General features: G+C 43.8%; 1 protein-coding gene across 1 annotated transcript; it reads left to right on the top strand.

Moving 5' to 3' along the window:
• Nucleotides 1–1,762: 1,762 nt before the first annotated feature.
• LOC144151731 (uncharacterized) lies at nucleotides 1,763–15,437 on the top strand. Its single transcript, XM_077682851.1, has 7 exons — nucleotides 1,763–1,849; nucleotides 2,749–2,897; nucleotides 3,556–3,692; nucleotides 11,338–11,489; nucleotides 12,745–12,812; nucleotides 13,837–13,917; nucleotides 15,150–15,437. Exons 3-7 carry the CDS (start codon nucleotides 3,576–3,578, stop codon nucleotides 15,284–15,286), a joined length of 555 nt encoding a protein of 184 aa, XP_077538977.1. The 5' UTR covers nucleotides 1,763–1,849; nucleotides 2,749–2,897; nucleotides 3,556–3,575; the 3' UTR covers nucleotides 15,287–15,437.
• The last annotated feature ends 1,151 nt before the right edge of the window (nucleotides 15,438–16,588 follow it).

Below are 16,588 nucleotides of genomic sequence, written 5' to 3'. Positions count from 1 at the left end.
TTCGCTTCTCGGCCTGTTTGGCACGATGCGCGAATTTTCTCGCAAACGGCGTGAAACAAACGCCCCGTTGCGGGGTTCTGAAGCGAGAACAGTGCCTGCAGAACATCGACTCAAAAAATCCAAAAGAGGCATACGTAACACAAAAAAGGCATTTTTAGGCGCCGAAAATTCCAAATAGTCAAAATAGGCACGAAAAAGCTCATGTAGTCAAAATAGGCACTATAGGCACAATAAACTATTCCTTAAAATGCTCCCCTTCCCTATAGTTCGTGCTTATATGTAAATATATAGGCTTGATACGGACTGAAGGAAAAACTAGACATTTTCCTAAAGTTCCGGTCTGTGTTTATAATATTGAAGTGTATTTGAATAATGTAAAGTAAAAATCAAATCCTGCCCATCTCAAGACGAGTACGGTTGAAACGAGAAGCTTTCCTGCTTGCAATAATCAAATGGCGAAGCGCCAAATTCCAAGCCGCTGCAATCAAACTCAAAATGTCCACGATTAACGTGCAAGCCGCCTGAGAGCTAAGTCCGAGCCTAAACGATCAAAGTGCAAAATGCCTGCGAGTCAAAGTAGGAACTCAGACAACTTCAAACAGATCCCTTACGAGAAAGCTAAGCATCCTGCTTCCCATCCATCTTTCTCCTTTAAAATGACGGGTTCGCACTCTCTTGAAAATGCGAACTGCATCGACGGTGTCGGAATAGCGCAAGCGAATAAACGTCGGCTTCATAACGCGTGGGACCCAGGTTTCACTCTGACAACGGGCAGTGCTTTTTTCTTGTGCCATCCTCATCATATTCAACGTCATATTCATCATGCGCCTTCCCATTGCGTCAAATTGGCTTCCGGGCAGTGCGTTTCAGGTAACGGCACCGCCATCAGCGAGGCGAAAAAGTTTCGCTTTAATATTTTTTGGTTTGCACCTATGGAATTCCGCGCGGTATTTCGCATCTAAAGCTGGCGATTATGACGACTTAGGATTTTGGCTTACTATAAAGTCTGACTAAAGGTCGTCTTCCAATCATGCGATGCTGCTGTATCAGTTCAGACGTGAATAGTCAGGCTGTGCGCTATAGAATTAGTTTTCATTTGCGGGAACGGGTGAGACAACACCTACATAGCCGGAGGCGTAACCATGATTTGCTAGAAAGACGCCAAGCAGTGTTTGAGGCTAAAAATACATAATGGCTGCGCCAAGCTAATGTGGCACATTCGCTCACGACAAGAAATTGCAACACACCGACGAAATTGCTAACCCAGCTTCTTGCTACGTTTGAGAACCATCTGCTCCACAACCACAAAACGCATTCCCATCGGACACATGTCTACAAACGGGATAAACAAGTGGTGTATTTACAATCCGTTGCCTGTGCATATACGACAATGTGTTTTCTTGGTCTCATGGTGCCGTGTGTGCAGACTGAAAAAGTTCATTGAAAAATTTCCATCCCTGGAGTGATTTTGTCCGGAGACGTACAATGCCATGGATTGTTGTTGCTGGTGCGGTTGAAATTACATTATCTGCAAAAATACTAGGCAGTGACCGGGGGATGACAAATATGACTGACTTCTCTCGAATCAGAGAGTTCGTTCAAATTTGTGACCGGCAGCTGCACCTGCGCCCAGGCACCTCAGGAATTTAGCTCAGCTTTTTTTCTTTGCAGAAAGAGCTAATAAAGTTCTATAATTGCTTTTCAGACAGCTGTCGCGAATGCAGTTAAAAGGAGGCACAAAAAGGGCAGCTTTTCGGTACAACCTGCTACGAAATAGGGCCAAACGCGAGTGCTGCGATCAGAAGAGTTTGGATTGTTTCAAGACTTACAATCGTATTCGCCTTAAACGGTAACTATTTGCTTCCTGAACAGTCTTATTCATTCGCCGCAAGCGGAAATGTGAGAAGCAAGCAGTTTGTCCGGGAGGATGCATTGATAATTCGCGCCTTTCCGCCCCTTACCTGACTAGAGGCGTAATTCGAAGACATTTCAGTTTTATTCCGAAAATGATTACTCCTCGCCGTTATGTGCATCGTTATGTCGTTGACCGGGCGACGAGGGCCTTCAACAAAGGCGGAAAATGGCTACTATACTGTGACGTGTATTCTTTACAACTAAATGTGCGTCTCTCTCATTTTGGAACTTTTTCGTAATTCTGTTCGCATCATGATCGCGGGTATTTTTCCGTTTGTTAGTATGTTGTTCTATGGACGGGTTCCTCGGGGCATATTTGCGAATAGGGCCACGCAGTGCGGTATCTTCTGGTATTTTTCAACATACGCCCGCACGACTGGTAAGCTTTACCCTTCAGCTATCATATTTAGCAACTTCTAAAACAAGATAGCTGTTCAGATCCTGTTGACCATAGCTGGAGAGGAGAGGTCCTGGCGCTAATGGCCGGTGTACAACATCCAGTAATTCCAACACCTTCTGGCATTCTGGTGACTTTAAAGTAATTACATTAATATGTATTATTTCTGTCAATATGCTTTTATGTAAGGGTAGTAGCGTGAGCCAATGTCAGAGATATGTTAAAATATGCCACTAAACAGTTGATTGTGTCTTCAAAGTTGAGTACATGAGCGTGATAAACCTGATAACCGGGGTCTTCAGTGTCCCGTATTCGACAAGCTCCTCCTTTCAGCCTATTTCGGAAGTTTTCCAGGGCGCTAATTCACTGTGTAAACCCTCACTGGTGAAGTAACATTTCTGAAGCCCCCCGACCCCCCCTCATTTCACGCTTGATAGCTTTCCTGTGGAAAGTTAGATCCGCAGCGGGAAGACGTTTGCCACGCGGACGTGTTACGGCGATCAGTAAGGCGTAACCTCAAGGCTTCAGGTTCAACGTGGTCAACCGGTACACAAAAAACGGAGCACAGTCTGCACGACGTTGTTTGGTACGTAGCTTGGGAGGTACCTACGTTGCGCCTAAACCTATGACTTTAGACATTCCATGATGCTTTGCTGTATAAAATTTTGTCCCGTTAAATATATTCTGCCAGGGTAAATTACCCTTCTTTCTCTTATATAGCCTATCTTGTGCAGCAATTATTGGCCGGGGGAAGGCTCTTCATACGTTCTTTTATTTCTTGTAACGATATTTTAATTGCATGTTCGGTTCTATGATGTACTTTCGGCCATATAAGGTTTATTCGCCATTGTCGTGATGCTGGGTGTATAATGGTACCGTCAAAGTATTTAGAACACAATCTCATAAATTTACAATAACGTCTTCTTCCAGCAACTGCTAAGCTGTAATGGTACGCCTTTAAAGGAAAAACTTCTAGTAAAAAAAGCGTCGTTAAACCGGTAATGGCTGCCATAAAGCGAGTCAAATATTTTCTGAAATTCCCAAATCTTTGTTCCCATTACTTATGACGGCACGTTACCCTCCGAAATAAAACAATTATTCACACGAGGGATGCCGGGAATATGTTGGCGGTGGTACGTATTTAGCATTATTTCATCTTATGAGGCCAAAGGTAACGTCAAAAATGCTTTTTCTGGGCTTCTGGGGATTGCGAGAGCCTTTTCAGCAAAGTTTTTTTACTGCAGGGGGAACACGCTGAATCAAGATGAGATCTCTTCTTACACAGTGCTTTCTTGGCTTGTGGATATGCATAGCGACACGCAACAATGGGGTACTTGGAAGGGCTGGGCTGAACGAAACCTCGTTTCCTGATGCCTTCGAGGTAAGCCTCATCCGTTTGTTCCGGTAGCCGTGTAGCAGAGAGGGCTGCGATTCTTAAACAGAACAGTGCTTAAGTCAAATCGTTTTGCTACCTGAAATATCAAAACGACCTTCACACTACTTGCACGACAAATTCTGCCATACGAATTTGGTTTCAAGTTAGCGTGAACTATGACATGAGGGAAAACATGAACTTTCCCTTACATGAACCCGCACGTGAGGGCACTCACCTTGTTGTCTCATAGTTGTATTTATTACATTTATGGTTTCATCAGTGGAGGCAAAATAAGTGACCACGCCTCTATTTCTCAAAGACCAGATAACGGAAAATTGTATACTTGTATTGAGCGTGCGCCTTGATAAACCCAGGAACTTTTACTACACGAATTGGGAAAACACACAACCCCAGTTTTCATTGTTAATCAATTTGCCTGGCATGAAAAATAAATGGCGCGTGACATAAAAACGAGTAGGTTTTTTATGGAAAAGAAATTTCAACTACGCCCTTTTTGTGGTACGGGTATTTATATATTTCCAGTTTTCAAGGTTGGAATATTTTAACACTACTATTTTTGGATAGGTCAATCATCATTAGGTCAGGGCTAGTTAAATTGCTTTCAACGTGTTTATTTTCAAGATTCGACTGATATTATGCTTAGGGACACCTTTAACGTTTCTAAATTGGCGGGTATGCACAACGCCCAATATCAGCCTGCGGATTGGGCCTAGCCTCAAGTCTTTCAGGCAGAGGTGTGAGACGCTCACGCATTGTAATGATCCACCAATGAATCTCCGAATTTTTTTTACATCGCCTGAACGCCACAATAGCATACCACTTGCTTTAATGGCGCTCGCTTCGCCTCTGCTAAGGCCGAATATTTTAGTAACTTGTGCAGGGATGAGCTTCGGTTCAATTGTCACTACTGAAAGAGGCAGGTTTTGTTTAATTTGGTGGTTACTCATGCTCGCACAAGGGCGACAAAACTCTTCCAGCTTTAACAATAAAGCCCCAACCACATGGAGCGATTTTGCGAGCGACTTGGGGCGCGACGCGACTAGCGACGAACTACTTTTCGCCGCGCACCAAGTCGCTCATCGAATCGCTCGGTTCTGGGTCGCCAGAAACAGCCGCTCGCCTCCCGGAAGTGGCCTCAGCGACTAGCCAATAGGAGAGCCCCTACGTAAGCACGCAACCTCCGGTTTTGAAAGAGAACGGGGGGAAGATTTTGCAAATCCACGCAGACGACGTTTGCGGTGCAGCGGCAAAGAAAGCTTTGCGTGGCAAAGCTTGTGTACACGCTGAAGCAGAAGCAAGAAGGCTCCCGCTCACACTGGGTGAGACCCGTGTGGGAAAAACGACGTCAAGAAAGCGAATTCTTCACGGCGTTCATGTTGGAGCCGAGAAACGAGGCACAGAAGGAAAAGCGTGCGCTATCGCTAACCCAAACCAGTTTTAGAGATGCGATGAAGTGCAAAAAGCAAGGTAGAAAGGCGTAATACTTTTCAGTCATTCTTTTTATGACAAATGAACAAAAAAAAAATGTTTGCCAACATCCAGCGTACCAAGCGCGTTACTATGCGCAGTGCGGAAACATTGAAATCGCCATCCTCAGTCGCATGCTCAATCGCTCGAGCCGTCGCTGTCATGTGGTTGCCTCGGCGAGCGACTTCGGTTCGGCGACTGCGGATCCTAGTCGCGTCGCTCGTCGCGTCGCTGGAAAAATCGCTCCATGTGGTTAGCGCTTAAGAAGAGCAATTCAAGAGTAAGATTGTCCCCGTTTACACTATTATAGCGCTAAGTTTTACGCATCCCTATTTGCAATAAAATAGTCGCAATTTATTGCAGTGTGTGCGCCTATTTGTTATGCACAGAAATATTATATTAAAAAAGAATTTCTAGCAGCCTTGGCAGCAGTGGAAAATTTCTACCTACCTATGTCGGTACCTAACATTATGCCGCAAGCGCATCCATAACAGGCTTTTTTTCCAACTTCCCGTTACTGTGTCTCTCGCATGACAGTTGTCAAAAGATTGCTTAGTGAGAATAGAAAAAATAAAGACGAAACTGTCATAAAACCACGAAGTGTCCAATGATTCCTACATTAAAGGTCACAGGTGCAGCGTGTCATACCGGGAATATAAGGTTGGCTCCGCTATATGCCATATGTCTTGTGGGGAGCGGGCTGCGTCCATTAGGGCGGCCTGTCATGGCGGCGTTGACCTGGTGAAACGATTGGTGAAGTAGAGTGTAGGTGCTTGCGCTTTGAGGGGGAGATGACTCTGCCTTCGAATACCATGGTTTCACCTCTGTTGCATTTCACACAACGCACAGTTTGCGCAGGTGAAGAGTATCTGAAATAAAGTTAATCTCAACCGCTCGTGCACGTGCGATGTCGTGACGTATATTTTTTGTTTTTTTTTGGTGCTGATTTTTGGTTGCTTTCATTTTAATTACTGTATGTAAACGGAAGTTTTCGTCAGTAATAAAAACAACCATTTTGTCGGTTCTCTGGACGGCTCCAAACTTGACGCAAAAACCTTAAAGGAGCACTGACACCAATTTTCGGCGTTAATATTAGTGCACAGTTCGCTTCTTTCACTCAACAGAATACCCTGGCTGAATAATGAGGGGCCTGCGACGCGAAGAACATAGTTCAATTGGATGTCATTTATCGCGCCGACGGAGCAGCGCGCGGAGCGGCACTAAGCAAATGGACGTAGAGCGACATCACCCCGTGAAGCCAAAAGAAGTGACGCGACAGCGCTCGCTAAAAACTCGTGACGTCCTTCACACGTGCGGCCCCACGAGCGGCGAGCATGCGCAACACCCTCTCAAGTGGGTGCCGGTGACGTCCGAACAAAGCGGTGAAGTCAGGCCGGGATTCTGTCATATGCGCCGTTCGGGATGAAAGCGCGGGAATTTGAAACAAACGATTTTCTGGCCGTTCAATGTAATTAACTATTGTGCGCTGAAGTATTTGAAGTGCTGTTTCAGGTTCGCCAGACAATTAAGCATCGATAAAAGCAATAAAAGTGTAACATAAAATTTTCGTGTCAGTGCTCTTTTAAGCGTAAACAAACTAGTCTCCTTATATGATAAGGATTGGGGTAAGCTTTGACAGCCATCGCGTGTTACAGTGAAGGCCCTAAACATATTTTTATTGGCAGCCGAATCATTGCATTACCGCTGCCAAATAAACATTTTAAAAAGTATTTAGTGAACGTTCATGAGAACAGTAATGAGAAGTTATTTCCGCATTCATACCGATTTCACTGCGGTTTATTTTCTTTGAACGTACTCTTTATCTTCCTACAAAGTTGGAAACTTTTTTACTTCAGTTTTCTAGCTATTTTTACAACTCTTCTCTATTAAATACGTGTGTAATGTACTCACCCGGAAAAGTTTTCTTGAGCCCTTGTACTTCGCTATACATTGTCAATATAACATTTCACGCCATTTTGCCTAACTACTCTTTAATATGTCCATAAATAATTTATTTCTTCTGGTAAACCCTTAGTGTGTAACCTCCCGTTCTTCATGTATGGATCTTGATGGGAGCAAAATTTGCAGTTCGATTGAGATCGACTGGAATTTGGACGAGTACTATGTGCAAAAAAGATCTCAAGCTTACAAATAATTTTAATCGGAGAGCTTGCGGGAAAGGTGAAAAATGACGGCAAAAATTGCATCCCCTTATGTACATTGCATGCTAAAACAGAAAACATGAGCAGTTGGGGAGTCTACCCCCTTAAGCGCCTCCCGCAACCTGATTTCAGTACTGCGAGAAAGATTGCTCAGAGTGCCGCTGAGCCCATTTCTTTGAGGCTTCACTGAGTCTACAAAAGGTAGTTCAGACAAAAAGCTCCAAATTCTTTTATATTTTTATTCGAACCTGAAACTGTTAAATCACCAAGTTATGTATTCGTAAATGTTTGTTGGTCGCCACTTCTCGCGCGTGACGTAGGTTGGAGTGGTTTGCGAATTCCGTGTGTAGAACTTTTTGTTGCCAAAGCAACGTGATGGTCTTGGCGACAAAGCTTGCACTAATCAAAAATAATTTATTTACAAGTATTTGCATTTGCACAAGACAATAAAAATAAAGTTACACCATCGGAAGTAATTACGGGAGGCGCAACTCTCGTTGGCAAAGCCGATGGTGCAGGGCCCCGTACCGCAGCCCAGAATACTGGACCGTGCTTGTTGTTGCGATTTTAGGCTCTCTGAGTCCGGCCCACATGCATCTAATATCCAATAACTGTTAACCAACATGACTGGTTGCAACTCACAAACTGGCCCCTGTACGTGACAAAATACAAACATACACAAATACAGAAGTATCATCGTAATCGGGGGAAAGGATATTTCCCCTACACCCATGCGCCTCCCGGAATCCCGTCGTTGCTTCCGTGATCACCTCCGTTTCATCGCGCTTTCAAAAAAAAAAAAAAAAAGATGACGGAAGCTCAAACCAACGCGTAAGACTTGAAGGTAGCAAAGCAGTACGCAACCTTTCCGACCATAACGACGGTATAAGTCCGCAATTGCAGCCGATTTGCTTCTTGACTGCCGCAACGAATTTTACGCAACCACTGCTTTCTCTAAGTGTGAGCCCCCTCCATTTTTTTGTAAGTGATAACCATTGGACATCCCCTCGGCGGGCGTACGCTATGGCGCGTGTTTCTCGTTTCGAGCAAGTGTTACTGGAATTTCGGCGAACGCCGGAGTCTTTCTTGTTCCAAGCAAGTGTTGCAGTTTTTTTGGCTATTCTCCCTAAGTTGGTATGCTTGGCTTGACAAACAAGTGCTGGGGGCACGGGAGGTCGCCGTGAGGCATAGACACACGATCGCTCGGCATTTTCTTGGTGTTTTTAAGTGCCGGAAGGTGACCCCAATCTTGGCCAATAAACCTAAGTGGGTATGCTTGGTTTGACAAACGTGCTGTGGGGACGCTGGGTGGTCGCCGGGCGGTCGCTGCTAAGCACGGGCTGAAGTGCGCGCGCTCACGTTCGCTTGGCATTTTGTTGCGATTTTTACCTGCGGACACAAAAAATAACGATTCCGTGCCTTCAAAGCCTTAAAGGGGTTGCCCGGGCAAGCGGACAAGGCCTCGTGTGAACACGACAAGTGATTAATAAAGAGTTCCGCGAGCGCACGCGTGATCACGTGTCATGCACGCTCACTGCCCTGTTCGCGCGCACTGCAAGAAATTCGGGGAAGTCAGGCTGATACCCACGACGAACGTCCGTCGCTCGTCCGCCTTCCCCGTCGATCCGTTACAGTATTTATTCCATGAATCTTTTTCTAGTAGCTATCTGTGCATGCGCGAGGTGCCAGTCTGTCATCCTGTCAGATAACGTCGGATAAAATGAACAGCTGCCGCATTCTCACTTTGCTCCCTTTCCAGCGGAGTGCTCTTTTATGAGTTCCACCCTTTTCGAGAACGCCCTTTTCTAGTACCGGTGCTCCTAGCCGGCGAACTAAACTTTCAAGGCCACAGCCGGACTCGACTCTGCTCTTCCCGCGCGCAGGAGGAGCAGTTGGGGAGTCGAGTCGGGCTGTGTCAGGGCAGAAAAAATCTTGCTGTCAAAAAAGCTGTGCACGAAACAACGTCGTCACCCAGTCCCTCCCTCCCGCCACCCGTTTTTGTCATTGGTTCCTTTCACATGACAGCCACTGAAGCAGGTGGACATTACTGAGACTATTCTCAACTGGGTGAAGGGCCGCTTTCTTTCCTGTTTTTTTTACTTTGTGATTCCAACACTGGTAGCGATATGCCCGCTGCGTGGCAAGGCTTCCTCTTCTGTGTACGCTTTGTTCCTTTCCTCTGCAAGATTTTTTTTGTGTGTGCACGCATGACCTATCGGCGAAATGTCGATAAAGTGGCTATGTATATAAGGGTGCAGCGCTAGAAAGTAGTATCTTCCGTTCAAGAAACAAGGTAAGGATGCGCCAGGTTATGGCTAGATGGTTATTTTTCCTGGGCCGATCTGAGAGAATGGCGGACGGCAGCTCGCGCATGCGCAGCTCGCTACCGGAAAAAGGTCCATTCGCGGTAAATTCGTATGTAGCCCGCCGAAAAAAGCTTGTAAAGCAAAGGAGTGTGCCAAAGCTAACAAAAGAAAGGAAGGCTGCCCACACAGCGAGCCCATCGCTCCCGGTGTGGGATTCTCGTAAACAAAAAAAAAAGAGAGAGAAAGAACATGAATCTTCGCCAACTGCAGAAGAGTCCCGGTAATGTGCATCTGCAGCCGTGACTTTCATATCAAAGAAATCATTGACGAGTTTGCAGGGAAAGTGGGTGACGAGAATGTTTCGTGCAGTTTTTTTGACAGCGAGATCTTTCCTGCCCTGACTGCTTAGTTCGCCGTGGCGGCCTTTAGGTAGAACGGTACTGGGAAACGATCCATCAGAGGTTTTAACCATTAGCAGAGTCTTTCGATGCCTTTCTGGTCATGAAACTTCGCCGTCACGCTACGGGAGAGCTTCGTACGCTGCCCAGAGAGGCCGTGCCGCGGCGCTGGTGTTGATGGGAGGGCAGCCGGGGGCGTGGTGAGAGCGCGCTTGGCAGGGAACGGACCACGGAGTAAGATAAAACAGACGCTCGCCGCATTATCAGCAGTGCGCTTTCGCCTTACGTGTCGTGGGCCGCTCAAATCGACTTATCATTTTGTGGGTGGCAAAAAAAAAAAATTGGTGCGAACGGGCATGCTGTTACTCCGTTCCTGACTGCGGGCCTGGCTACAGAGCAGCGGCGGCCGCCCGATGCCCTCCGATCTGCGGTGGCGCCCCTCGCGGGTGCCTTTGTCCCCGTACGAAACTTGGCCGGGAGCCGTGGCCGGGAGTTTCATGACCAGAGAAGCATTGAAGCACTCTGCCATAAGTTACATTGTTTCGAAAATGCATGCCCTTAACTAAACAAAGATTTTATTTCTAGGCGACAGATTGAGACATTCACAGCTACTAAAATGTTGGAGTTTTGTCCCTTTGGATTGCGCGACTCTACGTCATGAATTTATTCCCGCCCTGCAGCACATTGCGCGCTTTCATCACGAAAAGTTTCATACAACGTATCCCTACCTTTTCTGAATTACGGGATACATAAGTGTCTAAGGTAATAAGGTAATACGAATCGATTGAGTCCCGCCTACTTGTTCAAAAACATAGATTATGGGAGTCTTTTTTTCCCGTGCGTGGTCCTGGTTGCTATAGGCAGTTAGCGAATATAGTTCAGGTAAAGCTAAGAATTTTCACCCATACACCTAGAAGAAAGTTTACAAATTATGAAGAAAAACTGAACTTTTATAGTCCTCGTTAATGCAAATGTTTTGAGCTGCAGAGCTTTTTAACATGGTAACCCAAACTGCCAAAACCACACAGTATCCCCCTCTTTATTGTGCCGTTAGTCCCTACCTGTGTTTTTCATGAAGCTTAATGAACGCATCACCAAACCTCAAGGGTGAACACAAGGCAAATGCAATAAAAGAGGGTACTTTTCATTATCCTTATACGGCAAAGTGCTCTTTTAAAAAATATTTTTACGAAGATATAACTATTTTAAAATGACCACACGAGTCCTCTGAAGTGTAAAGCCTTGAGGCAGTAATTGAAATTGTGACTGCTTGATACAGATCGAAATCTTTCCGCAGATATTTCAGATTTTTTCGGACGTTGTGGCAATATATGACGTCAACAACGACATCGGCCTCGATTGCCTAATTGCAAAGAGAACTGACATCGATCTCGATGCACATACGGTCGTTTACACATGGATACTAAAATCCGAGGACGGAAAGCCCCGGTATGCTTGTTTATGAAATTTCTGATTATTTCATACTGACCGTTTTATTAACTTTTTGTAATGACAATGGCTTCTGCATTTGCACACTTCGTGGTTTCTGCGCCTGAAGTTTTTTGACACCACCACGAGGATGCAGGTTTGATTCGTGGTCGGGCGGCATTCCTTCTTATAGAAGGAAACACAACCACTCGCATGTCGACAAAATTTTTGTGTAGGTAACACAGCGTCAGCGGGTATCAATTATTTCTTCTCCGTGCATTGCTCCCGCGTTCGTTTACCTGCGGCATAAAAAAGTGAGAGCAGGACCTTGTCGTGTGAGTGTTGTGAAAGTGCTTAGTTTTATTTATTTTAGTTGGCCTGTCTTAAATTCTGACAGAAAAAAAAAACATGGTAATTCTGGTTTTGCAATCGCGATGGTATTAGGATAGTTACGTGCCCACCCTGATTCAAGGGCGTTACTTAGTGCTTCAAGGATGGGAACAAATTCTGGCGCAGTTAAAATTCTGGAGTGGTGAATTAGGCTTTCCGGCGTTAATGTGTCCCCACGTTTTGCGCTGAATTAGCTGGTCACTCATTTGAAAAGGCTGTGATTTTGCTTCAGTAATGCATACAGCTTCATCGACTGGTTATTATACTAACCACCGCTTGGCCAAGAAATTCGCCCAGTCGAACTAGAAGGTTTTACAAATACACGACCCTTGCGTGAGTTACAATAAGGTATAAATTTTAGCCTAAAGGCTTGCAATGTAGGCGGTTAACGTATGAAAGCGAGACAGAATTCTAGGGCCTTCATTATTTCAGATAACTCTTTTCGGGTATTTGCTGCGAGGTTGTAGAGGCTTTCAAAGCTTCATATGTTCTTGTATTGCTTCTGAAGCCACAGTTTTGAGCACAAAGCACCACTCTTCGCACAGCCCAGCAAATTGTGATGCAGCGTTGCAAACAAAAAAAAAACATAAATCGCTCGGGGAAATATTGGGTTCATGGTAGTAAGAGCATCCGCAATGCCGTTACGGCTGTCTAGAGCTGGAGGAATGCATTTTCGGCTCATTATTTCAACAAAAATTTCAGTACCAATAGAAACACTGTGCTTCCTCATCATCTTTTGAATATACCTAGTGGTACTTCAACCGCTAAGAATCGTACCCGACCAATCCAGCATGACCTGTGTCTATCACGTATGTTGAAAATAACTGTTTTGAGCAATGCAATTTCTATAGGCATGCCTACATAACCAAAATTGTTCATTTTTTAGAGAGAAGATCCTATTTTTCGTCCAAGCTGAAGCTAATCCTGGATACCTCACTTTTTACACGGATGATGGTCTGTTCTTTACTCTTTTTTACAAAATGTGGCGGATGCTTGGCTTGAGACAAACATCTATAATGTAAAAAGCAGTCTCTGTGCTCAAATAGAGCCGTAATTTTATTTCAGTGCCGTAAAGCGCGAGATGCCCACAAATTCTCTACAAATAAATAAAACACGTCCGATTTACAATTACTTATCCCCCATACTCTCAAGGGAAACTTTCAGGTGATGAGCGAAGGAACACGTCGGCCCTTAAGAAAACCTACGTAAACTGTTGGCAAGATTACAGTGGGAATAATTCCTGCATGGTTCTATTGCCGACATGTCTAACGAATATGAAAAACCATATTTTACGACTTAAGAAGTCCTTTTCATAGTTTCCAATTTATGCCGCATGCAGGCTTGCTCACGCAATAAAAACGTTGTGCCATTACTTTGTGTGCTGCTGTGTGAAGGTTTTACACCAAACCTGTCAGGACTTCAAACTAGAGTTTAGCTAACTTAGCTTAGTAACCTGACGGCCCCGTAATGATCATTTCAAAGATTGGAAAATGTTTTGTAAAGAAAGAGAAGCTGCAATGTTGTTCTTGTTCAGTGAATGTAAAACCCACTTCCTGTGTGCTTTGACACGCAAAAAATATATTGAACAGTTAGTGGTCTTTGTGAATAAAATAAATCCCACAATACCTGGCCTTTACAAAAGGGCACTATTCATTTCACGACGAGCCTTAGTTGTCAGCCTTCCTCTATTCCGATAAGATACGGCTAGTAGAAGGGTGCAAATCTCGTTGTTTATCCTATGTTTCTCTTTTATGCCGTAATATTTTACGTAATTGAACCCGGTTGCAGAAGCGGGAAAGTTCGGCACGAAGGCGGGAACAGAAATATTCAATAACATAGCTCTGCAAAATAACTTAAAATTTAGTATGCATATTATAAAGTTGTCTGTCTTGTCACATATCAGAAACCGGTTTAAAACGCACTTTGCATGCATGCTCTGAAGCTCAATTTTGTCAGATAATGCACTTATATCTTTCAGACCCGACTCCCAAAGAAGGTGTTTACCTTTACAGCGACTACAAAAATTGCGTAACTCTGAAAATGGAGTACCGCGGAAACCGTAAGTTGTGGTTACTGCAGCTACGTTTTCCGCCATTATTACGCCAAGTTTTCTTCCGGCATTTTTTGCAGCGAAGAAACTATGCACGTACCATTAAAAACAAGGGTCATTCGTGGTCGGTGTTTGGAGCGAACTAATTCGGTTTAGTTACCTTAAATAAATACCAGAAACAATACCTGCTGCGTGTAGTTTATTTTTCGAATACCTGTTCTGTATAATGTATTTAAGTTTCATACATCTTCCACAAAACGAATGTTTAGCTGTTTGGTCAGAACCAACATATAAGTATAAAAAAATTGGCGTATCCATTGCAGAAAAATAAAAAAATAAACTTAGACTGTATAACAAATGGGCGTTCTTTTTTCGCAATGTTTTGTGCCTCCTAGAATACATATACCATGTTTTGGGAGAAGAATCGTTATTGCCTGGTAGTCGTCCTGGCTGAAATAATAGCTTTTCAAGGGACTCTTTGCACACCTCTCCCACCCTATCGGAATTCATTATTGACGGCAGGATTTTTTGTATCAATCTGCAACAGAATGTTTTTGCCTTGTTCTTGAACCTTCGGAGCTAGTGTGTAATCCTACAGATGTGTAATCCTACACGTCACAACTTTACTGCATTTTAGTGATTTCAGCTAGGTAGGCATTTCGCTGTACTAGAGAAAGCGAGTGGAGTTGCAGATCGTGTCGTTGTTTCTTTGAGCCATTCACCAAAAAAAGCAACACTTATTACACCTTGAACTATCTGAACTCACCGAGAAAAAATTAAAAGGAACCCAAAAACACAAAAATTAGGTTACATCAGCGCACCGACTGTGTGCAACTTTGTTAAACGTTGCTTTGTGCTTTATTTATTCTGTTCAGACTTTTGTGGAGTACACAGTGTACTGTTAAATACCTTGTCGAGTACAAGACATTTTCCAGACTTCAAAATATCCAGATATGGCGGACTTGTTTCTAATTATCGGCATGGTCTGCCTGCGGCAAGGCAGCCTGTTACAATTTAAGTGTTTTGGTAAATATGTTCATGCAAAGTGTAGCTATGTTGTAAGCCTGGTAGCAAAAATAGCTAAAAAGCATGTTAACTGTCTGTAAAAAGAAATGAAAATATTAATGCTAATATCGTTTCGAATTTATTTTCCCCCTATATCTGTCTTTCTGGCGCTGAAAAAAAGAAAGCACGTAGGACATTTTAAACAGCGATCCTCTATGCGTTTCCTGTTATTCTAGAATGTCTGCTGTGGGTTCAACCAGAATTAAAGGACTCTGTGCCACAGAACTGCATCGACCATTTTGTCGCCGATTGTGGTGCTATCGTTCCACTCTACAGCCGAGACCTGTGCTACGATGGGGAAGGGGATTATTAATGGTCGACTGACACATTTTGCGCTGTTCTTGTGTTGCCTCCGAATACATACGGCGTTTTATGGGTAGGAAATTATAGAAATTACTTGGCCAAGTTTCCGGATTGGACGCGATCTGTTACGAACTGAAAAATAAAACCTTCCACCCAATACAGTTGAAAGTATACTTCGGTTAACTATGCCGGCATGTAGTGCAACCATTTCTCAATATGTTTAGGAAGAAATATTTATTTTATTTATTTTTTCAAGATAACTCACGGGCCCATGGGGAGCAAAGAGTAAGGGGGAGCACATAATATCAACATAATGATCTGAAGAAGGTTATTTCGATAACAGGAGGTTCAGTTTTGTCCACCTGGTTAGAAGTAACTGAGTGATAAGCGTTGCTCGAGGGGTATATGTGTCTAAAAACCGGTTGATGTAATTGCTACGATAGTGTAAACCTAACATCATTCAGACAAAAACTGGGAAATCAATCCCACCACAGTAATGGCTGAAGTTTCGATCAATATGTTTCACAAACCTTTGGTTTTCACAGAACAGGTTAGTTATTTCACGATAAATCACGCAATCATCAGCAAGAAGTTAACTTGTAGAACAAAAGGTGTTAGGAAGGTCATTAATATAAATTACGAAGAGTAAGGGACCTAACACAGAACCTTGCGTTACTCCGGATGTTACGTGTTACAACGGCGAGTTGCAATTTTTAGCACTTACATATTGTGTTCTTATAGACAAAAACACTCTGTCCCCTTGAGTAAGCTGCTATCTATGTTAATAGCACTTAGTGTAACAAAAGAAGTTGGCAGGAAACTGAATCGAGCTCCTTTTGAAAATCTAGGTCTGTGATGGAAAATAAATTATTAGTGAAAACTAAATTAGTGTTTCTGTTGCACATGAAAAAATACCTTCTAACACCATGCTGGCGGCTATCAGAAATTTATTGTCTTCGAAGAAAGTTATTAAATTGGAATGGATTACCTGCTCAAGTAGTTTGCAAGGGATGCTTGCGAGTGTAATGGGCCTATAGTTGAAAGGGTTGGAGGCATTAGCTTTCTTCGGAACTGGCACCACTTTTCCTACTTTCCTGCCTTCCAGTAGCACGGCAACAAAGAAAACTGTAAAGATTGCGAAAATAGCTATGACAATATTAGTGACGAGTATGTTTCGGTTAGCCTAAATAACTGCGCAGTAATACCATCAGCACAGGGGGGGGGGTACCTTTAGGGTTTCAATTAATTTACGAATGTCAAACCAATCAACAAGTGGGTCCATGGGCGGAAAATACACATTATCAACCTTGGG

This window comes from Haemaphysalis longicornis, unplaced genomic scaffold, assembly GCF_048455015.1.
Source record: "Haemaphysalis longicornis isolate Haplotype H1 unplaced genomic scaffold, Haemaphysalis longicornis Haplotype H1 scaffold_9, whole genome shotgun sequence".
Lineage (NCBI taxonomy): Eukaryota > Metazoa > Arthropoda > Arachnida > Ixodida > Ixodidae > Haemaphysalis > Haemaphysalis longicornis.
The sequence above is the reverse complement of the archived record's forward strand: the minus strand, read 5'-3'. Positions and strand labels throughout refer to the sequence as shown.